This window comes from Herpailurus yagouaroundi, unplaced genomic scaffold (genome assembly GCF_014898765.1).
Source record: "Herpailurus yagouaroundi ecotype Mexico unplaced genomic scaffold, PumYag 196, whole genome shotgun sequence".
Classification (NCBI taxonomy): domain Eukaryota; kingdom Metazoa; phylum Chordata; class Mammalia; order Carnivora; family Felidae; genus Herpailurus; species Herpailurus yagouaroundi.
Window position 1 is genome coordinate 55,536 of NW_024412427.1, and position 24,705 is coordinate 80,240.

Genomic DNA, 24,705 nt, shown 5'->3' on the forward strand with positions numbered 1-24,705 from the left:
CCAGCGAGGAGGCGAAGCAGCTGACCTAATTCGCAAGAGAGGGGATGCCCAGGGAGGAGGGCGACAGGGCCGGGTGGTGGACAGGCTTTGCTGATGGATTCGATGTGGGAACAGAGAGATGGGACCGAGGAGTAGCTAGATTTTTGCCCACGTAGCTGGAGGAAAGGGAAGGGGGCATGAGGGGGCAGGTGGCAGCAGGAGCTCGGGTTAGGGTATGAGGCACTGATGGTGTCTGAGAGGCAGGTGTCTGTGCAGGCACCTCTGGGTTGTACGGAGCAGGGGTGCCAAACGCAGCCAGCCCCTCACCTTTCCAGAATTTTCACATCCATCTGCCACCAGTACTATTGACTTCTTTTTTTTTTTTTTTAAGTTTATTTATTTTGAGAGTGAGAGCGAGAGAGCATGCATGCATGAGCCAGGGAGGGGCAGAGAGAGAGGGAGAGAGAGAATCCCAAGCAGGCTCTGCGCTGTCAGCACAGAGCTGGATGCACGGCTCGAACTCACGAACCCTGGGATCACGACCTAAGTCAAGATCGAGAGTCCGTTCTCAACCTGAGCCACCCGGGCGCCCCTTCCATGGACTTCCATTAATCGGCTGTAATTGGTATGTGTGTGTTTAAGAAAAAGATTCAGGGCGCCTGGGTGGCTCAGTCGGTGAAGCGTGTAACTTCAGCTCAGATCATGATGTCACCGTTCGTGGGTTCGAGCCCCGCGTCGGGCTCTGTGCCGGCAGCTCGGAGCCTGGAGCCTGTTTCGGATTCTGTGTCTCCCTCTCCCTCTGCCCCTCCCCCGTTCATGCTCTGTCTCTCTCTGTCCCAAAAATAAATAAACATTAAGAAATTCTTTTTAAAGAATATTAAAAAAAAGAAAAGAACAAGATTCCGCTACCCTAAATGAGAGAAGCCAGGATTAACTGCTCTAAGGAAAGCAAAACCAAGCCAGTCGACTAAATATAAGCCAACATTGCTGCGCCCTGAGCGTTCTGACAGGTGACTGGTTCACTCCCCGTTGAGGCAGGAATTGTGTAGCTGTCAAGGACGTGACCACACCAGTTGGCCTTTTGTGTTGATCAGTAGTGGAGGGAATCACTTGCCCACGGCTGGCGTCCCTGATATTTGGTGATGTGCCCCCGTGCTGCTCCCGCCGCTGGTGTGCCAGCTAAAGTCACCTCTGGGATGACCGGGGGACCCGGCCTCCAGTCCAGGACTCTTCTGAGCCTCCTTGAGGTCGAGAATTGACCAAGTGCTTGGGATCTCAGTATGTTTCCTGGGTGTATTTATGCTACCTCCCGTGCGGTGTGAACCGTACGTTTCTTGAACCTGACTCCAAGCACCCGCCGGACAAGCCTGGGTTTGAGCCCTCACATCACGCTTCCAAACGTGTGTGGCTTTGGGCATTTCGCTCTCTGTCCTCAAAAGGGCTGTTGAAAGGATTAAGTAAAGCGGCGCATAACACGTGCCCAGCCGTGCATACAGCCGGCACTCGGCCATTGCGACTATTAGCGAGCATAACGATTATTATTGACGGATAACACTGCCCTCTACCCCACGGAGAAGCTGGACCTGTCTCATCCACTAAGTTATGTTAGGAGGCTGCCAAACCCAGGCCTTCAGGCGCCTGGCGGGTACGTGAATGGGCAGATGTGGGATGTGGGACCATAAGGAGCCCTGGCTAGGGTAGCAAACCAGAGAACACGGGATGGATTTCATGCTCTTTAAAGGCAGAGTTTTCGAACCTGCTGCACAAAACACACATGTCTACGAATACGAACCACCTGGGGCTCCTGAGTTCTATAGAAACCTCAAACAGTAAGATCAGATCTTCTGTTAATTTCCAGACGTTTATGGAGAACCTACTCTGTGCCAGGCACTGTTCTAGGCTGGGGAATGTTAACGGCGAACAAAGCAGGCCTAAATCCCTGCCAGATTCTAGGCCAGGGAAGGCCTCCCCTGAGATACTTGACGTTTGCTCAGTAACCTGAAGGAGGGAGCACTCCAGGCAGAGGGCGGAGCGCCGGCAAAGGCCGCGGGCCGGGAACGTGGCTAGTGTTCAGGCTTGGGCCTCGGGCGTCGGGACGCCGATGTCTCGATTCGTGGTAAAAGTTCAGGGTAGAAAGAACCCATCGGCGAGTGGGAGGCCTTCCCAGAAAGCCTTCCCCAGGAGCGGCCCCGAGGCTGGTGAGGCCCCGGGGCTCGGCTGAACCCTGAGACTGTGCCCTGCTCGCTTCGCAGGGTGGACCTCGGAAAGCCCATCTCATCCGTCCCCTCCAGAGGGAGGTCATACCTGTAGTTGCCTTCAGTTACAACTGCGTCCCCTGGGGCTTCTTGGGAGGGCGTGTGACCTTGAGGAGAGATGTTCACACGGTTCCGGGCCTGATAATTCCTGTTCAGTTCATCACACAGAGCTGGCTCTTTCCTCCACCCACCGCTGCCAGCCTTGGCCAGGAGGCTCAGGAAACACACCTGATAAAAACCGGCTCAAGTGCTGCAGGGGGGCTGGCCAGGCCTTGCTGAGGAGGTGATGTCGAGTTGAGGTCTGACTAAATGGGATAAGCCACCAAAGGGATGTCTCAGGAAGAGTCCCAGCAGAAGCGGTAGCCAGCGCAAAGATCCTGGGGCAGGGATGGGAGTGGAGCATTTGAGAAACCGTGAGGAGGCCAGTGTGACCAAGTGAGCAAGGGGGAGGGGAGAGATGAGGCCAAAGGAACATGGGAGGTGGCTTGGCAGCAAGGACGAGTCTGGAAGAGTCTGGAAGAGTCTTAGGCCACAGTAAGGAATTCCGTTGTCCTTCTGAGTGCCACGGGAAGCTATCCGATGGTTTTAAATAGTGAGGAAATGTGATCTATGTTTGCCTCAGGGAAGCTCTAACTCTATTCCGTCCCTATTTGGCAGAAAGATGGGATAAAAGAGCCATATAAATCTCCTTTTCATTCTTCGCCTGTAGGGACAGAGTGCTGAGGTGAGAGTGATTGGTTTTTGTTAAAACCTCTAAGGGGCTGTTGGTGATTGGGCTGGGCACCTCTCCAGTAAAAACTCCAAACGCCTGGTAGACTGCATTGGCTTACTCTTCAGTAGTTCTAGAAGCCACAAGTCCGGAATCCACGTGTTGACAGGGTTATGCTTCCTCCGAAGGCTCTCGAGGAGAATCCTTCCTTCCTCTTCCAGCTCCTGGGGGCCCCGGGAGTTCCTTAGCCCGTGGCTGCGTCCCTCCAGCCTCTGCCTCGGTCCTCACATGGCCGTCCCCACCGTGTCTGTGTGTCTTCTCCCTTCTGGCTCTTTCACGACGCTTGTCATTGGATTTGGGGCCCACCCAGGTAATCCAGAACGATCTCACCCCAAGATCCTTAACTGCACCCGCAAAGACGCTTTTTTCCAAATAAGGTCACATTCACACGTGTTGAGGGTGAGGACGAAGACGTATGGAGGGTGGGGGAGAGTTTGCGTCACTCAATCCACAGCAGACCCAAAGAACTCTAAGGAAGAGGAAGGAAACTGAGGGTGGGAGGAGGAAGAGAGAAAGGATTTCCCTTGAATATTTCCCTAACCCTACTAAATATCCTGATACCAGCCATAGTGTTGCGCATCCACTCTGCGAACGTTTATTGAGTGCCTACTGTGTATCACACCCCACGAGGGCGTTGAGAATTCAGCACGGAGCAGGGCACGCACTTTCTGCCCTCGTGGGGCCCTCAGCGGAGCAGTGACCAGGAAAGCACCTGTGCACAGTAGGTCTCCTGCACGTTAGTTTCCTTTCCGTCCTGAGCGCCTTTCGCTGCTTACAGCTTCGTTCGCGAATGAGAAAAGGCGCGAACGAAGCCACGGTACCCAGCGGTATAGAATTAAGCCCTAATAACACCTGCAGCATGCATACTACGCGCTTGAGGGAATCCGAAGCCAGTGTGATCACTGGAAGAGGTGTGGCTTGGCCGATGGCTGAGTCTGGAGAGAGGCGGGAAGTGGATTCCAAACTAGAAGGACCATGTGGACAAAGGAGTAGAGGAGTGTTCAGGGAGGTGAGCCAGGTGGGTTGGCATGACCAGATTTCAGTAAAAACGAACGATTCTTGGGCAAGTTCCAAACAAAACAAAGTATAATCTTCCCTTGGTTTACATAGTGGTTGCTTACCAAAAATAAATAAATAAATACACTGCATGTTAATATCCTGCAAAAAAAAAAAAAAAAAAAAAAAAAAAGATGTTTGGTTTATATGTATGACAAACAGGTTTTTATCTACTCCCCATGAGCACGCAGCGGGACTGGGAACCCAGGATATTTCTTGCACAGGACTACCCCACAGTGCCTCACTGGCCCATGCTCACAACTAACCGTTGTGGCCCCCCCCTCATGTGTCCCCAGAGATTTCCAAAACGCGCCCCCTCCCCAGGGATGGGGTTAAGAACCACTCAGCGCCTGTCCCCAGCGGTCGCGTGGCCCACCGGGCACCAGCTGGGAACGGCCACACTCACCTTGGCTCCTGGTTGCAGGTTCCATGCAGGTGATGAACAAGACAAGGCGCATCATGGAGCGGGGCGGGGCGCACTTCGTCAACGCCTTCGTGACCACGCCCATGTGCTGCCCTTCGCGGTCCTCTATCCTCACCGGGAAGTATGTCCACAACCACAACACCTACACCAACAACGAGAACTGCTCCTCGCCCTCCTGGCAGGCACAGCACGAGAGCCGCACCTTCGCCGTGTACCTCAACAGCACGGGCTACCGGACAGGTAAGGGCAGCCGGGAGGCCGCGGGCGGGCGGGCGGGCGCGCAGCTTTGGATGTGGGGCCCGGCGCCCCGACCTCAGACCAGCATGTGGACCGTGTACTGCAGGGATTGGAGATGATGTCAGGCAGCCCGTGGACCGCTTCTTTTTAACTTAAAAGTGTTCGCTTATGCCCGTGGGCCCTAGGAAAATACGACCCGAGGGGCGCCTGGGTGGCTCAGCGGGTGGAGCGTCCGACTCTTGATTTCAGCTCAGGTCGTGATCCCAGGGTCGTGGGACTGAGCCCCGCCTCTGGCTCCACGCTGAGCATGGCACCTGCTTGAGATTCTCTCTCTCTCTCTCTCTCTCTCTCTCTCTCTCTCTCTCTCTCTCTCCCTCCCTCCCTCTCTCTCCCTCTCTCTCCCTCTCTCTCCCTCTCTCTCCCTCTGTCCCGCTCACACAAGCTCGCTCCCTCATTCTCTAAAATAGAAGAAAAAAAAAGAATAAGAAAAATAAAATATTAAAAAAAGAAAAATACAAAATGATTTGCCTATAGTAGTGAAAGAACATAACCTTTTCAAAGCAATTTGAATTTTTTTAATGAGTCCACTTAAAATATGAAATATAATACAGAGAGAGGCTAGAAGTATTTATGTGTGAGTTTGTATTCACCATGTGTTATGTTAGGGACCGGTTTATTGACTTCAGACCATCAGCATGGAAGAAGGTTCCAGAAGAACATTGGGGTGGGAGGCAGGGATGAAAACTGGTGTGGAAAATGGACAGGAGCACGTGTGGGACTGTGTGGCCACTCTGCAGAATGGCCGGGAAATTGACATGGACGGCCTGTCTACACTTGGCCGTCTACACTACCCGGCACGCCCCACCTCTCCGGTGGTCGGTGCTGCAGAGCTGTCTCGTGGATGGATACGGAGCAATTAGGTCTTCCGGTCTATCTTGCAGGAGGTACCTTGGTCGGTTCCCAAGGCTCACCCGTCAGGCTGCTAGTCTGGGGCAAAGACACAATTACAAACACTTACCTCCAGCACCATGCGAAATCCTCCAAAACTCCATTAAATTGAATTTTGAAAAAGTAAACACTCCCCACTGAGAGCCGAGCGAGGCGATCGTGAAATCAGACATTGCGGCTGGGATGCTGCCACCCTGAGAAGTCGCGTCCGAGTGACCAGGGGCTTGTTTCCGGGGGAGTGACAGGAGGGGGGGGGGGGGATCGACGCCTCCCTCAGCTGAGTTCAGAGATGAAGCAGCCTTCCAGGCTGGGGGTGCTTTCCCTGGGATACCCGTGTGGCTGGCGGGGCACGTCGGGGTGGGGAACAAGAGGGAGGTGCATCTTCTTGTGGACTGATTCTCCTGCCAGGGTCACCCAGAAAGTGGGGCCTCCTGAGAGAACTCAGAAGGCCTCCATCCCATACGCATAAGCTGGTTGGTTCCTGGATCTCTGCAGAGAGCCGCACGTGTCAGAGGTCAGCACGGGCACAACCACGCAGCTGGTTGTGGGGACCTGCACGTAAATAAAGAAGCAGGACACGGGGGTCCCGCAGCACAACAGAGGGCACCTACGGAAAGGGGCATCTTCTACACCGGTCCAGATAATTATAGCCATTCGTGCCCAGGAGTACCAATCTTCGCATATTTCTAACCTGAATGTGTAGCTGAAATATGCTGATATAAGGGGGAAAAAAAACGTTGCCATCATCAGTTTCTTAAAAAATGTACACCGTGGGCCAAACAAAAGCTTGTCTGAAGGCAGAGTATAGCTCACAGACCCCCTGTAGAACATCTGACTGAAAGGTCTGTGTAGAAAACTTCCGATTTGGATGCTAAAAGAACAGTAAGGACCCTAAGGTGTTCTCATCAACACCCTTTATTTGATAGCCGGACAACTGCAGCCCAGAAAAGAGATGTGCCCAGAGTCCTCAATTGGGGTGCTTGTGACACAACCAAAATGGAAACCGAAGACCGTGGGAATTCAAAGCAAGTTTGGAGCATCCTTCACACTGAAAGGAAACACATACCCTGTGATATCGTGGGCGCTCCTGGTGGGAACCGGTGACTAATGCCTTAGAATCATACAGCTGGCGCAAGAAAAGGGACTATTTCAATAATAAATGTTCCTCAAAATTGATTTCCCAAACTTCGTTCTTGAATTTGCACACGTCGCCGAAAAGCTGTCTTCCCAAAGACTTGCTTTCATCCAACTATGCTTACTCGGTATCGCTTCAGTGAAGACTGGGATCATAACGTCCAAGCGTAAATAGCCATACACAGAGCATTTACATTTTTTGTAAAACCGTCCCTGAGGATTTTATTCGTTACAGTTAGAATGCCTCTCTGTGCAAGAGACCCTGCTGCAGCGTGACTTTCAGAACTCAGGACCCTGAAAATGCCTGTTTGTTCTGATGGCCTGATGTGTTCCTGGTCATTAAATAGCAAGAGCTATGTACCCTGTATACTTTCCCTCTTTGCCCTGGCAGCTAGGAAGCTCTGACTTGAGTTTCATATTAAGTTGCTGTTTAAGGCGAAAACATTTTAAAGATACCACTAATAATGTTAGTTATGCTGGTCATTGTTGGTTGATTGAAGAAAATGACAGGAAACTAATGAATTGAAAATTCCTCTTAGATGAATTTGATAGGTATGACTCAAATTAGAACGTATAACAACCTTAGTCTCCCAAGGACCAGTGGTCAGCTGCTGTTTCTGGGTCTTTAGGCACATTAAACTCTGCATTTTCACGGGTATTTAGCAAAGTTGGTTGAGTTGGATTTAAGTTTGGCTGTGTATGAGACTCAAGAGAGCAATCGCTTCTTGCTTGCAGTTAAAAGCCCGTGCTTCTAGCACTCTCAACAATAGCCAAATTATGGAAAGAGCCTAAATGTCCGTCAACCGATGAACGGATAAAGAACTTGTGGTTTATATACACAATGGGAGTACTACGTGGCAATGAGAAAGAACGAAATATGGCCCTTTGTAGCAACGTGGATGGAACTGGAGAGTGTGATGCTAAAATGGATCCTGAGAAACTTAACAGAAACCCATGGGGGAAGGGAAGGAAACAAAAAAAAAAAGAGGTTAGAGTGGAAGAGAGAACCAAAGCATAAGAGACTCTTAAAAACTGAGAACAAACTGAAGGTTGATGGCGGGTGGGAGGGAGGGGAGGGTGGGTGATGGGTATTGAGGAGGGCACCTTTTGGGATGAGCACCGGGTGTTGTATGGAAACCAATTTGACAATAAACTTCATATATTGGGAAAAAATAGAAAAATTAAAAAATAAAAGCCCGTGCTTCTTTGGGGGGCCTGCTCCACGAATTGACCAGAGACTCAACCATTTGCTTTTTTGAGAATGAGGTATAATTGGTGTATAACATTATATTAGTTTGGGGTACGACCCCTAGCCCTGCCCACCGCCACTGGCAACCGCCAATCTGTCCTCTGTATCTACGAGCTCAGTGTTGTTTTCTTGGATTCTTACATATGAGCGAGATCATAACAGTATTTGTCTCTCTCTGGCTTCTTGCACTTAGCACGATGCCCTCAAGGTCCATCCTTGTTGTTGCAAATGACAAGGTTGCACTCGCGCGGCTGAATGATCGTTCCTTGTCTACACACACCACATCTTTATCCATTCAGCCATCGACGGACACGTAGCTCCTTTCCATGTCCCGGCCGTTGTAAATAATGCTGCAGCGGACGTAGGGGTGCAGATATCTTTTCAAGTTCATGTTTTCATTTCCTGCAGATCAATCCCCAGAAGGGGAATTGCTGGATCGTATGGGAGTTCTGTTTTTAGTTTCGTGAGGAAGCTCCGTAGTGTTTCCGTTGTGGCCGCACCGATTTTCATTCCGGCCGGCGGTGCGCGAGGGTTCCCTTTCCTCCACACCCTCACCCACACTTGCTGTCCCTTGTCCTTCTGGTAACAGCCGTCCTGACAGGTGTGAAGTGATATCTCATGGTGGTTTTGATTTGCATTTCCCTGATGATGAGTGACGTTCGGCACTTTTTCACATACCTGTTGGCCACCTGGATGTCTTCTTTGGCAAAATGTCCATTCAGATCCTTTGCCCCTTGTTTGATTAATTGTTTGTGTTTTCAATACTCTGGTTTCTCTTCAGATCATATAAATCTTTCGCCTTTTACTAATTGTTTGTGTTTTTGCTGTTGAGCCTTGGGACTTCTTTATATCTTTTGGCTATTAACCCCTTTTCAGATAAAAGAGTTGCAAACATTTTCTCCAGTTCGGCAGGTTGCCCTTCCATCGTGCTGATGGTTTCTTTTGCTGTGCAGAAGCTTTTCAGTTTGGTGTGGTCCCGGTTATTTATGTTTGTCATGAATTGCCTTTGCTTCTGGTGTCAAATCCAAAAATTCGTCGCCAAGACTAATGTCACACTATGGTTTCAGGTCTTGTGTTCAAGTCTTTAATCCATTTCTAGTTCGTTTTTGTGGATGACGTCAGGGGTCCAGGTTCACCACTTATTGAAGAGACTGTCCTTTCCCCATTGTATATTCTAGGCTCCTTTGATGTCAATTAGTTGACCATATCTGTGTGGGTTTATTTCTAGGCTCTGTTCTGTTACACTGATCTGCGTGTCTGTTTTAACGCCAACGCCATACTGTTTTGATTACTGTAGCTTCGTAATACGGTTTGAGGTCAGCAAGCATGATGCCTCCGGCTTCGTTCTTCTTTCTCAAGATTGCTTAAGCTAGTTGGGGTCTTTTGTGGTTCCATACAAGTTTTAAGATTATTTGTTCTATTTCTGTGAAAAATGCCGCTGGAATTTGAACAGGGATTGGGTTGAATCTCCATTGCTTTGGGTACTGTGGGCATATTACAGTATTAATTCTTCCAATCCATGAGCACAGAATATCTTTCCATTTATTTGGGTCTTCTTCAGTGTCTTTCATGAATATGTGGCAGTTTTCAGCGTATGGGTCTTTCACCTCCTTGGTTAAATTTATCCCTAGGTATCTGATTCTTTTTGATGCAATCGTAAAGCGGATTGTTTCTTCATTTTTCTTTCTGGTAGTTCATTGCTGGTGTATAGAGATACAATGGATTTTTGCGTATCGATTTTGTATCCTGCACCTTCACTGAATTTGTCTATTCTAAGTTATTTTGGGGTTTCTATGTGTGATATCATGTCATATGCAAATAGTGAGAGTTTAATTCTACCCTCCCAATTTGGATGGCTTTTCTTTCTTTTTCATACCTAATTGCTCTGGCTAGGACTTCCAATACTGCATTGAATGAAAGTGACAAGAGTAGGGGCACCTGGGTGGCTCAGTCGGTTGGGCGTCCGACTTCGGCTCAGGTCACGATCTCACGGCTTGTGAGTTCAAGCCCCGCGTCGGGCTCTTTGCTGACAGCTCAGAGCCTGGAGCCTGCTTCAGATTCTGTGTCTCCCTCTCTCTGCCCCTCCTCCACTCACACTCTGTCTCTCTATCTCAAAAATAAATTAAAACATTTAAAAAAAAAAAAGTGACAAGAGTAGGCATCCTTGTCTTACTCCTGATCTTAGAAGAACGGATTTCAGTTTTTCACTGTTGAGTGAGTTAGCTGTGGGCTGACCCTATACGGCCTTTATTGTGTTGAGGTACTTCTCCTCTATACCCACTTGGCTGAGAGTTTTCATCATAAGTGAATGTTGAATTTCGTCAAATGCTTTTTCTGCATCTGATGAGATGATCATACGGTTTTATCCTTCACTTTGTTAATGTGGTGTATCACATTTATTGATCTGCTCCCCCTGGATAAATCCCATTTGATCCTTTTAATGTATTGTTGGGTTCCATTTGCTAATATTTTGTTGACAGTTTTTGCATCTATGTTCATCAGGGATATTGGACTGTAATTTTCTTGTGGTGTCTTTGGTTTTGGTATCAGGGTAATAATGCTGGTCTCATAGAATGAGTCTAGCAGTGTTTTCTCCTCTTCTGTTTTTTTGGAGACATTTGCAAAGGATTCATATTAATTCTTCTTTAAATGCTTGGTAGAACTCACCAGTGAAGCCGTCTGGTCCTGGACTTTTGCTTGTTGAGAAGTTTTTGATCCCTGGTTCAATCTCCTTAGTAGTAAGTGATCTATTCAGATTTCCCATTTCTTCACGATTCAGTCTTGGTAAGTTGTGTGTTTCTAGGAATTTATCCCTTTCTTCTAGGTTGTCCAATTGGTGAGTGTATAATTGCCCCTAGTATAGTCTCTTAATGATCCTTTGTATTTCTGTGTGACATCTCTCGTTTCTGGTTTTATTTATTTGAGCCCTCTCTCTTTGTCTTGGTAAGTCTGGCTAAAGAGTCGTCAATTTGGTTTATCTTTTCAAAGAACAAGCTCTTAGTTGTATTGATCTTTTCTATTGTTGTTTTAGTCCCTATTTTACTTATTTCCGTTGCGATTTTCGTTATTTTCTTCCTTCTGCTAACTTTGAGCTTTGTTTGTTCCTGTTTTCCTGGTTCCTTGAGGTGTAAAGGTACGTGCTTTCTTTGAGATTTTTCTGGTTTCTTGATGTTGGCATTTATCGCTATGAACTTCCCTCTTAGAACTGCTTTTGCTGTATCCCGTAACTTCTGGGATGTTTTATTTCCATTTTCATTTGTCTCAGGGTGTTTTTTAAATTTCTCTTGAGTTCTTCTTTGGCCCAGTGGTTGTTCCGTTTTATGTTGTTTACCCTCCACACATTCGTGAATGTTCCAGTTTTCTTCTCATGATTGATTTCTAATTTCATACCATCGTGGTAGGAAAAAAGTTGCTTGATCTGATTTCGGTTTTCCTAAATGTATTAAGACTTGTTTTGTGGTCCCACATATGATCTATCCTGGAGAATGTTCCATGTGCACTCGAGAAGAATGTGTGTTCTGTTGCTTTGGAATGGAATGTTCTGGAAATCTTAAGTCCATCTGGTCCAACGTGTCATTTAAGGCCAATGTTGCCTTACGATTATCTGTCTAGATGACCTATCCATTGACAGAAGTGGGGCATTCAAGTCCCCTACGATTAATTTATTGCTGTCTGTTTCTCCCTTTGGATCTGTCGATATTTGCTTCATATATTTAGGTGTTCCTAGATTGATCAGAGTTTCAGCTGCTCTCCATTTTTCCTTGTACCTCATTGATGAGAAACAAGTCACATGAGCACACGTGACCGCAGAGGAGGCTGGGAAGGGCAGTCTTCATGCTGGGTGACGATATTCCCAGCTAGAAATTCTTTCCTGTAGAAGGAGAAGCAAAGGGGTGCTGAGGGAAGATTAAAATCAAAGTACAGTAACGGTTCACAGCCACTTGTGTATGTGATACTCTTTTGAGTACAGGAGATCAACATCATAACAGGTCATTTTTGCAGAAGTATTCGGGATCGGATCGGTTTTCGCAAGGGCCTCTCTTAATCCTTTGACTCCTGAATCTCCTCCTTGTGAAGTACTTACTACTCCCCATCCTTTCTAACAGTCTCTTCTTCAGTTACCTCATAGACCAGAATTTTGTCAGTGGATTTGCGTGTGCTTCGAGCCGTCCTCCAGCATCCCTTTAATTAATTTCACAAAACCTTGCCTCTTTGACAAGATTTGCAAGCTCATTTTGCAATCCCCGTGCTTTCTGCTAGCCCGTGTTTTGCAGGAAGTGAGAGAGGCAAAGCGGGATAAACAGCAGTTTGTTCACGGGTGTTTCTGTGTGTTGGCTTCTCCGGGAACCTAGAGCTCAATTATAAACACCCTGAAAGGGATGAATTGCCTCCTCGGTTTTTACAAAATGCACTCAGTCCTAACTTTCAGCTCATGTGAGCTGCCCGACCATGCTCTCTTACCTACCCACGAGTCAGAGTTCTATCGTGTTCTTGGAAGGAGATGCCTCCCCGCTCTTCACAAAGCCATTGAGAGCAAGGACTCTGCCTGGGTTCCAATCCTGATTCCACTACTTTCTTTCTTTTTTTTTTTTTTTTTTTTTTGAATAGGCATTTTTTAATTTAAACTTTAGTTCGTTAACATACAGCGCAACATTGGTTCCAGGAGTAGAACCAGTGATTCATCCCTTATGTACAACACCCAGTGCTCATCCCAACAAACGCCCTCCTTAACGCCCATCACCCATCTAGCTAGCCCATCCCCCACCCACCTTCCTCCATCAACCGTCCGTTTGTTCTCTGTCATTAAGAGTCTCTCTGATTCCGCTTTCTAACTGAGTGAATTTGGACGAGTCATTTAACTTCTTAGCCTCGGTTACCGCAACTAAGGCTAAGGATGTTACTCAGCTCATAGGGTTTTGTGAGGATCAAATACGTTAGAACGGTGATACAAAGTAAGCCCTTAAGCGGTGTTAGCTCTGAGGATGTGATGAGTTACACAAGCATCGTAGCATCGCACAACCTCCCCCAGACCAGTGTTCCCATGAACGTCACGATGGATAAGCTGATCCATTCAAGTTGTACACACGGCTCCAAATTGGTAGCACGCGCTCAACCTGTCTGGTGATTAGTAAAATGCCAATTAAGCCCACGATGGCCATAGCCAATGTTCAGAGGCCCCATCACAGCAAAGTCTGGCGGGGGGAGGGGGGGGGCGGGGGGGAGGGGATGTGGGAAAACAGGCAGCCCCATACATCAGCAGTGGGAATGCACGTTGGCACCTCCACGCCAAGAAGCGATTTGGCAATTTCTGGCAAAGCGGAAATAAATCGAGGGCTGTGGGAACGAAGAGGAGGAAAAACGCACGGAGGTGGCAGTCACGGATTTCCACTCCACTGCTTTGCGGGTGAGGGGGGACGCCTTTTCCGGCGCTTTCTGGCAAATTAGACAGAAGTGTCCATTGTCTCCTCGTGGGGGTCACGCCTTCTCCTTCCATGTTGCCATCTGAGTCTGGCCGTTCTGAGGCTGTGTCCGTGCCCAGCTTCTGCCATCTGGTACAGACGTCCGTAGAGATGTGGGCACTGGCGGTGAGCCTTCAGCCCCTCCCTCATTGCGTTCTAGAATGCGCCGGCTGTGGAGGGGGGCACATCCACAAGAGGGTTCCTTTCCCCTCTTCATCCCCTCACCCTGCCTCATCGTCCTTCAGAGCTCCTGTCGGCACTTAACGTCTATCTGTATATTTGTTGTTCAGCCTCCCAAGTTGGAACATGTCACCGTCCCCCCTTCAGGACCCTGGTTCAAACCCTGCTTCATCCAGCTCTCTGGCCCTTTCTACCACTAACGTGCGTTCCGCCATTGATCTCACTGGTTACCTCCCTTCTGAAATGTCAGCTCACTGGGAGCAGGGACTACCTGGGCTGTCCTCTCCCGCATCCCGGTGCCTGAAAGAGGGCCTGCCCCGTCATAGGTGCTCGGGGAGTCGTGGCAGGACCATCATGGATGAGTCTGCAAATTCCATCCAGAGCCAGCAGCTCCCCCCACCCCCACCCTCCACCAGCTTTCTATGCTCTCTCTTTTCTCTCCTGTCTCTCTCCTCCCCACCCCCCCCCATCCCACCATCTCGGCCCCTCCTCCTTTCTTCTTGGCCCTTCTGCACACGCACAGAGAAGAAAGGACTTGGATTCTTCCCGCGAAGCGTCCTCTGGGCCCCTGGTGCAGCTGTCCTGCCTTCACAATGGCGGCCTTCTCTGCACTTGGCCTTTCTCCTGGTTGTGCCCCCCGCTCCCTTCCTCTCTCCTCAAGTGGGCTCACACACGCGTGCACACACTGGTCCCTTCTTCCCTCACCCAGCTGCCCCCAGCTCCGGCCTGGGGGTGTGACCACCCCTCGAAGTAGACCCACCTTACGGGTCTCCCAGGCAGCCCCCCAGGGCCCAGGCTGGCCCAGGGCACCCACATTTGTCTTTAAACTCCCGATTCAGCGGTCACTCCCTTTCTCCAAGACATTTAAGTTTCAAAACAAGTAAAACATTGGTGCAGGACTCTAGAGAATTCGGCTCTGCTTCTAGCTCCTTTGTAGCCTTGGGCTGAGACCCACCCCCCTCTGGGCCTCAGTTTCCCCGTCTGTGCCTCAGTGTCCCATCTGTGCAGTGGAGTTACAACGTATACGGGTAAGTTATACGGTGCCTTTAACAGGACTCCACCCTTGAGGTTCAGGTGACCAGTGCCCACACTTTTGGGGGGGGCTCCCTGGGGCCGGAAGAGAAAGGGGGCCACAGGAAAGACACAGATGGTCACGCTTACCAACTTCTCAAAAGCTGGGAGTGAGGCCGGTGGGTGGAATTTCTGTTTGCCCCCCACCGACGCGGGAGCTCTCTCTCTGTCCCTGCCCAGGAGCTGGCGTATGGGTTTCCAGTGGCCTCTGTAACAAAGCCCCACAAACTGGTGGCTTCAAAGAACAGAAATATATTCTCTCACGGTTCTGGAGGCCAGAAGCCCGAAATCAAGTGTCAACAGAGCCTCGCTCCTGCTGAAGGCTCTCGGAGAAGATCCTTCCTTGCCTCGTCCAGCTCCTGGTGGCCCTGGCAGTCCCCGGTGCTCCTTGGCTTGTGGCCACACTGCTCCAGTCCCTGCCTCTGTGTTCACGTGGCCGCCTCCCTGAGGGGCCCTCTCTTCACATGGCCTTCTCCTGTCTCCTGTGCGTGTCCGTGTCCAAATTCCCCTCTTCTCGGGACACTTAGTCTCTGGGCGAGGGCCCACCCTAATGACCGCATCTTGATGAGCATCTACAAAGACCCTATATCCAAATAAAGTCACATTCACACACACTTGGGGTTAGAACTTGAACGTATATTTTGGGGGACCCGATTCAACCCCCATCAGCTGGGGTCTTCCGTGCACGCCATCTTATTTAATCCCCACAGCAACGCGTTGACCTCCGTGCAAAGCTGCAGAGTCTTGAGTTAAACGCGGAAACCTTGCAAGCAAGCGGGGACCCTCAGAAAACCCGCTGCCTCCCCCTTCGTGGTCCGCTGTGGTCCTGAGTGTGGAGCGCTGCGGCCGCCCAGCCCGCCGGCGAGTGGCCTTGGTTCTGCTCACCGGGGTCTCTAACTCCCATTTCACTCAGGGAGTCTCTGACTTTGGTGGGCAGTTGAAAGAGTCGTGGAAGTCGAAAAAAAGTGAGAGGCAGGGTGACTACACTCGGTGGATGTTTAAAGCCTACCTACTGAGCCTCCAAGAGTTTGAGAGGGTTTTCAGGCTAAGTGTGACCTCCCACAGCCTCTCCCTGGTCCTAGCTGCAACTCCCCTGAACATTCTAGAAGGACCAACACTAGAGCTGCTGGGCCCAACATGGCAGCCACCGGCCACTGGGAACTATTTAATTTTAAGCTAATTAAAAACAAATCACGTTAAAAATTCTGTTTCTTAGTCACACGGGGCGCGTTTCAAGTGCCCAGTGGGTGCGCGTGGGTGGCAGATCGGATGCTGTAGATACAGAACGTTTTCCATCATCGCAAAAAGTTCTGTAGGACAGCCTCGGGGTAGCGTGTCGTTCAAGCAAAATCTTTTTGGAGGGGGGCACACAAACCTTCCAGAATATAAAAAGAATGACAACAGTGATTTTTAAAAGGCAAGTTGTTCTGGGGCACCTGGGCGGCTCAGTCGGTTGAGCATCCAACTCTTGGTCTCGGCTCGGGTCATGGTCTCGCGGTCGGGGGATCGAGCCCCACATCTGGCTCCAAACTGAGCGTGGTTGAGAGCCTGCTTGGGATTCTCTCTCACGCTCTCCCTGCCCCTCCCCCACTTGTGTGTGTGCACTCTCTCGCTCGCTCTCAAAAAGAAGTTTTTTTTAATTAAGAAAAAAATGCGAATTGTTCTTATTGAGCCTTGGCCATGCCCAGACCTTGCTCCTGGTGAATTACATGATTTATCTTAATGCTCACACACGCCTTTGAGGCGGATGCCTCTCCTCCTTCCTGTACTGTTCCCCCTCAAGTCTGAGCACGGCGATCTGGTTCCTTTGCCCTTCCTCTCCAGGCCTTCCCAGGCCATCCTGTGGCTGGGTCATGGGTCAGGTTTCAGGACCAAGGGCAGCTATGCAGGAGGGCTCCAAGCTGGGGCCTGTGGGCCCACCTGTCCATGGACAGGTCCTCATTCTCTGAACACTCGGCACATCCCAGCCCTTGGCCAGCAGGTCACTTCCGGCAGAACCCTCTGTGCTGTTGCAGGGGGAGATCAGAGTAGGAGGGCTTTCAGCAAAGGAGGGGAAACTGGGCACCCCTACGCGTCAGCCTGCCCAAGGCCGAAGAGGGGTCTGCTCTCTGCCAGGCCTGTGTGAGCCCTTTTCTACCCAGAGAAACCAAAGTCCAGCGTCTAGAGGGGCCAGGTGGGGAAGGGGGCACCACCCCACAGCCCAGCCAGATGTGCCCATTGGATGATGGGTGGGCCCAGAGGTGCCCGATCTTCTGATTCGTCACAAGTGTGGTTTTCAAATACAGCCCTTGCTGATGTTGACTCGGCCGGTGATAAAACCTGTCCCTAGTGCTGGGGGAGCCTGCCCTGCCCAACTCGTCAAGTTTCCAGGACATGCATGGGCCCCCGGCTGCACCTGCTGGACATGCACAGCCCTCCCAGGGAGTGTGCGGCCAAGGCCAGCATTTAATTCGAGGCCCAGGCAGCCCGCCCTCCACCTCTCCAACCACGACAGCTCAGTCTTCCTCGATAGCAGCGACCTCACCAGAAACAGGCAGGCGGCGTGCAGGAGTGAAGGGACATGGCAGACAGCAGCCTTCAGTCTCTGCTTATTCCTTGTCCCTGCCTCTCCCCAGCCATTAGCTGTTTCTCCTCCCCACCCAGCATCAAGAGGAAGGAAGCTTTGAAAAATGGAATTCTGGGGCGTCTGGTGGCTCAGTTAGTTAGGCGTCCAACTTCGGTTCAGGTCACCGTCTCACAGTTCGTGGGTTCAAGCCCTACGTGAGATTCTGTGCTGACAGCTCAGAGCCTGGAGCCTGCTTCGGATGCTGTGTCTCCTTCTCTCTCTGCCCCAACCCCGCTCGTGCTCTGTGTGTGTGTGTCTCTCTCTCTCTCTCAAAAATAAGTAAACGTTAAAAAACAAAAAGTTGTTTAAAAAAAAAAGAAAAGAAAGAAGAGAAAAGGAAAATGGAATTCTGATCATGTCATTCCCTGCGCGAGACCCTCCCCTGGCTCACCGCTCTTAGAATAAACTCACCACTCATCAAAGCTGCCAAGGCCTTGCACAACCTCGTCCTGCTCCCCTCTCTGGCCACATCTCCTACCTCTCTTCCTTTCTAACAGCACTCAGAACCCTTCTGCTTCCCCGACCTCCCTGCATGAATTAGCCCTCCCCAACCCCTGTCAGCCTCTATCATGATACCTTGCTTTATGTCCTCTGTAGGATTTATCATCCCGTTGAAACGATCTCGGCTGTTGTGAATTTAGTTCTTGCCTGTTCTGTTCATACTGTATCCTCATATCCAAGAACAGTGCCAGGCAGGTACTGGGGACCCAATAAAGATTTGAATGAACGGATGACGCTTCAGCCTGAGGCTTGAAGCAGAAAATGAGAACAAAATGGAATTTGGATTACTGTCTCCCTTTCCCAGCATTCAGAAATATGAGTGCAATTAGTTCAGGAAAACTTAGCTGAGTCCCCATACTCAAACATTGTCATCAGAACCCATCTTTCTGCTTCTCGGATTTTCTTTCATCTGGCTTAACTTCATTTCTTGGAAGGTTCTCCTTTGTGACCTTAAGATGGCCCTCACTGGCCCCACCCCTCCAGCACAGCGACCCTGGCTAACAGAGAGAGCCTCTTCCTAGTGCTCCAGCGAAAGTCTCAGGGGAGGCTTTCATTGGCTCAGCCAGGGTCACGTGTCTCTTCTCTACCCAATCACGGTGGCCAGGGGAGGTGGGACACCCTATGCCTTGCCCAGGAGCTGGGAGCTAGAATATGCACCTCAGAAGGCACAGTTACTAAAAGGCAGGAGAATGGATGCTGGGCAGAAAAATAGAACAAGTATCTACTACAGAAACCCAAATCCGGCTTCCCCCCTCAAGGGGCAGGTGGGAGGAGGGCATGTTGCCCAGCTCTCTGCTTCCAGCACAAGATGCCTCCTTCGTGGGTAGTTACGCCCCCACCTTCCTCACCTCCTTTCCCCACAGTTCTCCATTCAGCGAGATCCCATCTCTGGCATCCAGAACTTTTACAACGTTGATTTATCACTTTGTGCAGCAATCCGCGTTTGGTGTCTTTTCAAAAGCGGAAGAAAGAGACTCGTGTTATAACCTTGCAAGCAGCCCAAAGTTAAAAAGATCTGGTTACAGAATATCAGAAATGCCCCGGCCCTAAGAGCCTTGGGGCTCAGGGTTTATTTAATGCATATCTTCCCAGCCCTGCTTCCTCAGCCAATTTGTCTGCCAAAAAAACAAAGACTTCAGTCCTGTGGCATTTTGCATCTAATATTTATAGCGTTCTAGAGTTTGCAAAAGCATTTCCTTCTCATTTATCACTTGTTCCTCAGGAGACCCCAGCTCCACCTCCAGAAAGTTAGAGGGATTGTTTTCCTCTGCCCAGATCAGGAGCCCCTAAAAGCCACATGATGCATGGTGAAGGTGTCACAACTCAGAGCCGTCTTGTGGGCGACAGGGGTGGGATTGAACCTTAGCCTGGACCAGCTCAGCTTCTATTCTGCGCCCCTTGGGACTACATGTGGGTCTTGCAAGATGGCAGCCAGCAGCCTGAGTTCACACTTCAACCCCGAAGATGTTCTGTTTGAATTGTAAGGTGTTTTTGTTTTTGTTTTTTTTTAATCTGGAAATTTCACCAAAACATTCGGCCTCCATACTTTGCTTTAAAATGGGGCAGAGGGGGCGTCTGGGTGGTTCAGCTGAGTGTCCGACTCTCGATTTCGGCTCGGGTCATGATCCCAGGGTCATGAGATCGAGCCCCGAGTTGGGCTTTGCCCTGAGCATGGAGCCTGCTTCAGATTCATTCTCTCTCTCTCTCTCTTTCTTTCTTTTTTTTTTCTCTCTCTCTCTCCCTCCCTCCCTCCCTCTGCCCCTTCCTCTCTCTCTCTCAAAAAAAATTTAAAAATAGGTAGGTAGGTAGATAGATGATAGATAGTTGATCTTGCCGAATATCAGCAACATTCCTAGACAGTAGGGGTCAGCAGACTATAGCCCACAGAAGTTTGGTGGCTGTTTTTATACATAAAGTTTTATTAGAACACAGCTCACTCATTTACATATTGTCTATGGCTGCTTTCACTCTATCGTGGCAGAGTTGAATAATTGCAGCGGAGACCATGTGGCTGCAAAGTGAGAACTGCAGTCCGACCCTTTGCAGGAAAGGTTTGCTGTCCACTACTAGATGGCAGCAGCCAGCTGGATCTGGGTCACAGCTCCCCCCGTCCCCCCCCCCCCAGTATTTGTTGGAATACAGGTACAGCTGAGGATGCTTTGGTCCCCAAAGAACAGTGGTTTGGAGGTGGTAGGTGCTTATTTTTCTCTCCTTCCACGGTCTGGGCATTAACAGCTCAGGGATGATAACAGTCTGTGATGTTGCCCCACCAACCCCGGGGGACTGCCCCTGTCCAAAACCACTCACCATGCCCACATCCAGTGAACAGGAAGTAGGAAATCCGGGGGGGGGGGGGGCACACCCACTTCCTGTGGGAACTCCCATCACTCCCACCCATGTCTCCACCAAAAGTTGATCATGGCCACAGCCAGCTGGGAGGGAGGCTGAGAATGTCACCTCCACCCCAGCAGCCTTGTGCCCAGCTAATAATACTGTTTCTGCGGAGAAGAAGCAAATGGGCACTGGGGTGACACGGCCGACTCTGTGGGAGTTCACAGGCAAGGCGAGAACTTCCGGTCCCCACACACCTCTCCTTCTCTTATCCCTGGTCCGTTTCGTTCCTCTACCGGAGCAACTGAATCTCGTTTGAGTTTCTGTGCCAGCTCGTAAATGATGTACACTCTCTCCCCGGGGAGGAGGAAGAGAGGGATGTGTGATGTATTCCAAGGGCAGAGGGAAGGTTGCAGGCATGGGATCCTAAAAAGTGCGCCCCCTTCCCGCATACATTAGCGATTGGGAAGTCACTGAGCTGAGTACATTCCTAGATCCGTTCAAAGTGCCGGGCCAGGGAGAGGCTGAACTGTACTTTGGAAGCTGGAGTGCCCGGCGGGGACCGTGGTCAGGATTCTCGCTCCTCTCGGGGAAAGAAACACCGTCGTCTTTGACGGCATGAGCTGGGTCGATCCCACCAAACTCCTGGAAGTACTTCCTACATCCGGCCTCCCGCTTGGTTCTCCTCCTACCCCACCTGCAGCTTCTCTCCAGTCTGCGGGGCTGCTGTCCTCCCATCCTGACCCCTTATTCTGGAGCCCGGGGCCCTCTTCTCCTGCAATACGCATTCCCTAACTGGGGACTTTACCCCTTGGAGAGCCACATGCCCCCCCTGGCATCTGTGCGGACCCTTTTCAGAATACGTTCAAAGTTAAATGCGAAGAAGAAGATACACGGATTGCAGAGGAAGCCAGTTATATCAAAATGCATTCATCACAGTACTATCGGACTGTGATATGTGCGCTTCTTCCCACGTTCAGTGACATGATGTGGTGGTTATTGAGCAGATAACTGGTAGGTCTTACAACTCGCACGACTTCATAGTAATGCTGGCTTCAATGATAGTTTGAGAGGTCTGTTCATTGGAATGCGATGTGAAAATATCTGACTCCTGGGGACCCAGGCACAGGTACTGCTGTGACTATGACTTGTCACCTTCATTTCTTATTGAAGGAGATGCTACTTAGGGGATAATGAAAACAAACACACATGTAGTTTTTCCATCCGAATTCAGGAACCGCAGATTAAGAACCCCTTCCTTAGGTGATCTCATTCAATTCCATGATATTAAATGCCGTGGACATGCTGACTCCCCCCACGTTTCTACTCCCAGCCCAGACCTTGCCCTTGAACCTGAACGCACGCATATCTCCAGATGCCCTCTGTCTCCACCTCCACTAACCGACTAACGAGAACCTCAAGGTTAACGTGGCAGACCTCAAGCTCTTCGTCACCTCCACCACAGGACCTGCCCCTCCCGCGGCGCCCCCTTCCTAGACGATGACGGGTGTCCTTGGTGCTCAGGACGGAAACCTCCAAACTGTCCTTGACTCCTCGCCTTTCCCACGCCACATCCAATCCATCCACAGACCTTGGCAGTTCCACCTCCAAAAATAGCCTGAAACCAGCCGAGCCCTCCACCCCCGCCCGCTTACAACCATCCCCGCCTCTCTCCTGAATCACGGTGACAGCCTCCGGGGGTCCTGCCTCCCCGCTTCGTACTGTCCTTTGGTTGTTCACACACTTCCTTTTGTTCAGTGGTGTCCCTGGTACCTAGAACCAAGCCTAGCGCAAAAGCGGTGCTCTTCTGAATGTTGAATGGATGAACGAATGAATGCATGCGTGCACATGTAACATCCTGATAAGTAATGTTAAACTACGAAAGGCGAGCAGCATTGTGGGGGCAGTTTCCCTGTGTTTCCTCATTGAACGCTCCCCAACGACTTTGTCAGGCAGGCATATTCTTATCCCCGTTTTATGGTTGGGAAGACTGAGCTGGACTTACACCCAGGCCGTCAGGTCCAGAGCCCCCCATACGCAACCTCACGCCCGACTACTCCCCAAGATAGAAACACCCCTCATGCCCCACACACCTGGCAAGAGTCCCGGGGATGATGTCCGGCTCCGCCCCGCGTTCCCATGCTGACGCTCTGAGAAAGGCCAGGCCCTCGGGCTCTGGGAATGGCCTTCCCTCAGCAGCCCACGGGCAGATAAAGCTTGGGAGGGTGGAGCATGGGGAATGAACTCGGTGTGGGAGTCTCTGTCCCGCCTGGAATTCCAGCAGGAGGCGCTCTGGAGAGGGTAGTCGGGGGCCTGTTAAGGAGCAGGGTCTCTGGGATAACAAGGTCCGTTTGTCCTTGTCCCTGACTTCAGCTGTCGAGCAGTCCACTTCCTGTTGCCTTTGTCCCTGCCCCCCCACCCCGGGGGACAGTGACGGGACGTGCCATTCTGCAGAGACGTGGTCCCGCAGGGATACGGTCCTGCAGGGATGTGGGGCGAGGTAGTGTGGAGACAGCCCCCCGGGGTTTGAGTCTCAGTTCTGCCACTCACCAGCTGTGGGACGTTGGGCACAAAAAGGACTTCACCTCTCTATGCCTCAGTTCCTCCAGCTGTAAACTGGGGACAAAAACCGTGTCTGTCTCATTGGGTTGTCGTGGAACATCGTCATCCTCTAACCTAGCGGTTCTCAGAGTGTGCCCCCAGGAGCCCTGGACCCCAAACCATTTTCTTGATGATACGGAGACAGGATCTGCCCTTCACCCTTATTTGCTTCAAGTTTGCAGTGTTCTCTGAGGGTGCATAACATACCCACAGTTCTCTAAAAGGGGCACGAAAATACCCCTCTCCTTTCTGTGTGCATATCCAGCAAGGCTGGACTTTTCTTGAAACGTCACCAAAACAACATATCTCACCAGGCTGCACGCAGGAGTAGACCTGAGAATCCAGCTGTCTTCTGCTAAACCGGACTCCAGAGAGACTGGCAAAAATGTAAAACAGTGCAGCTCTCCTCACTGATTTTATTTTGTTTTGCTAAAATGCTTACCGTTTTAAAAAGAAAACACATACGAACAAGTAGGTTTATTGTTACCATTTTTAGATAATGTGTTTGAGACTTGTCAGTTCTCTGACATGGTAGCGATCTCTAGGTAGCTAATGGGGGTCCTCAAGAATCGTTCAGAGTCACTAAGAGTCTAAAGGGACCTTGGTAACCGAACCACCGAGGACCGGGGCTGCTGACTGGCCCTGGCCTTGGGCTCTTCCGCAGTTTTGCAGGGCACCCCACAGTGAGTCCTGCCCCACGTGGATTAAATGGATCCAGATTCAATCGAACAGATGCCACGAAATCAAACAGAAACACAATGATGTAAGAATTCTCCCTGCTTCTCCACTCAGAGATGATGCAGCCGCGTGATGGGCGACGGGAATCTGCTCTTACCACGGGGGGGGTGGTGTGTGGTCCCCCCCCACCCCGCCTCCTATAACCTGGGTGTTTGGTGGATCCATCATTTGCTCATTTGTGCCACAAACGTCTGTTGAGGTCTCACTGCTTCCCAAGCTCTGTTCTAGATGCGGGGACACGGGCGGGAACGAGGCACGCAGGAAGCCCTGACGTCAGGGAGCTGATGCTTCTCGTTGGGCAGGCAGGTGATGAAAACCAGAAGACAGTTGCATTTGTCGGGTGGGGAGAAATACCACGGAGAAACAAAGTGAGGAGAAGAGGGAGCACCGGGGTAGGGAGAGACCGTCATAATAGGGTGGTTGGGGATGTAACCCAGGAAGGTGATATTTGAGCGAGTGCCTGGAAAAGGTGAGGAAGCGATCCAGGCAGGCGTCTGAGGAAGGGGGTCCTTCAGAGGGAACAGCGAGGGCAAAGGCCCTGAGGCAGAAATGAACTCGGGCCTGGGAAGACAGGAGGAGGCCGCTGTGGATGGAGGAGAATGGACCAAGGCAAAATGAGGGAGATGAGGTCAGAGGGGACGCAAGACAGATCCCATGGAACCTTGCAGGCCATGCCAAGGAGTCTGGATTTTAGTGAGAGTGTGATCCGGAGCCACTGAAGGGTTTCACGCAGGGCGGTGGCTTTATCGGATTTGTGATTTATCAGATGCCTTGTGGCTACAGTGGCAGAAGACGAGGGAGGAGGCTCCGACAGGGTCCAGGTGGGCGAAGGTGTGGCTGGGACCCCAAGCCGGTCACCGGGAGATGCGGGAAGGGCTCCGTCCTGGGTCCATTCTGAAGGGAGAGCCTCCATGAAAGGCCGTCAGTGGACGTGAGTGGGGACAGAGGAGCCAAAGACCCTGGCAGGTGTGTGGCCTGGAGAGTCTGGCACTCGCTGGAATGTCGGCAGAGAGGCAGGTGCAGGGCACCGAGCAAGAGTCCAGCCTGATCCGCCTGTTGGGCACCAAGCGAGTTGACCTGAAGGTAGATAATGAAGTTTGTAATCATCCAAACGACACACAAAAATGGGGAAACGCCTGAAAGAGGCCCACAGACGTCTGGAACGTGG

The 24,705-nt window shown here is 50.7% G+C and overlaps 1 protein-coding gene across 1 annotated transcript in view; it reads left to right on the forward strand.

The window, feature by feature from the left end:
* SULF2 (sulfatase 2) overlaps window positions 1-24,705 on the forward strand; it is a 91,131-nt gene that overhangs the window by 16,111 nt on the left and 50,315 nt on the right. Inside the window, exon 2 of the mRNA XM_040446832.1 lies at window positions 4,484-4,723. Coding sequence (XP_040302766.1) covers window positions 4,484-4,723 — 240 coding nt within the window. The remainder of the gene's footprint in view (window positions 1-4,483; window positions 4,724-24,705) is intronic.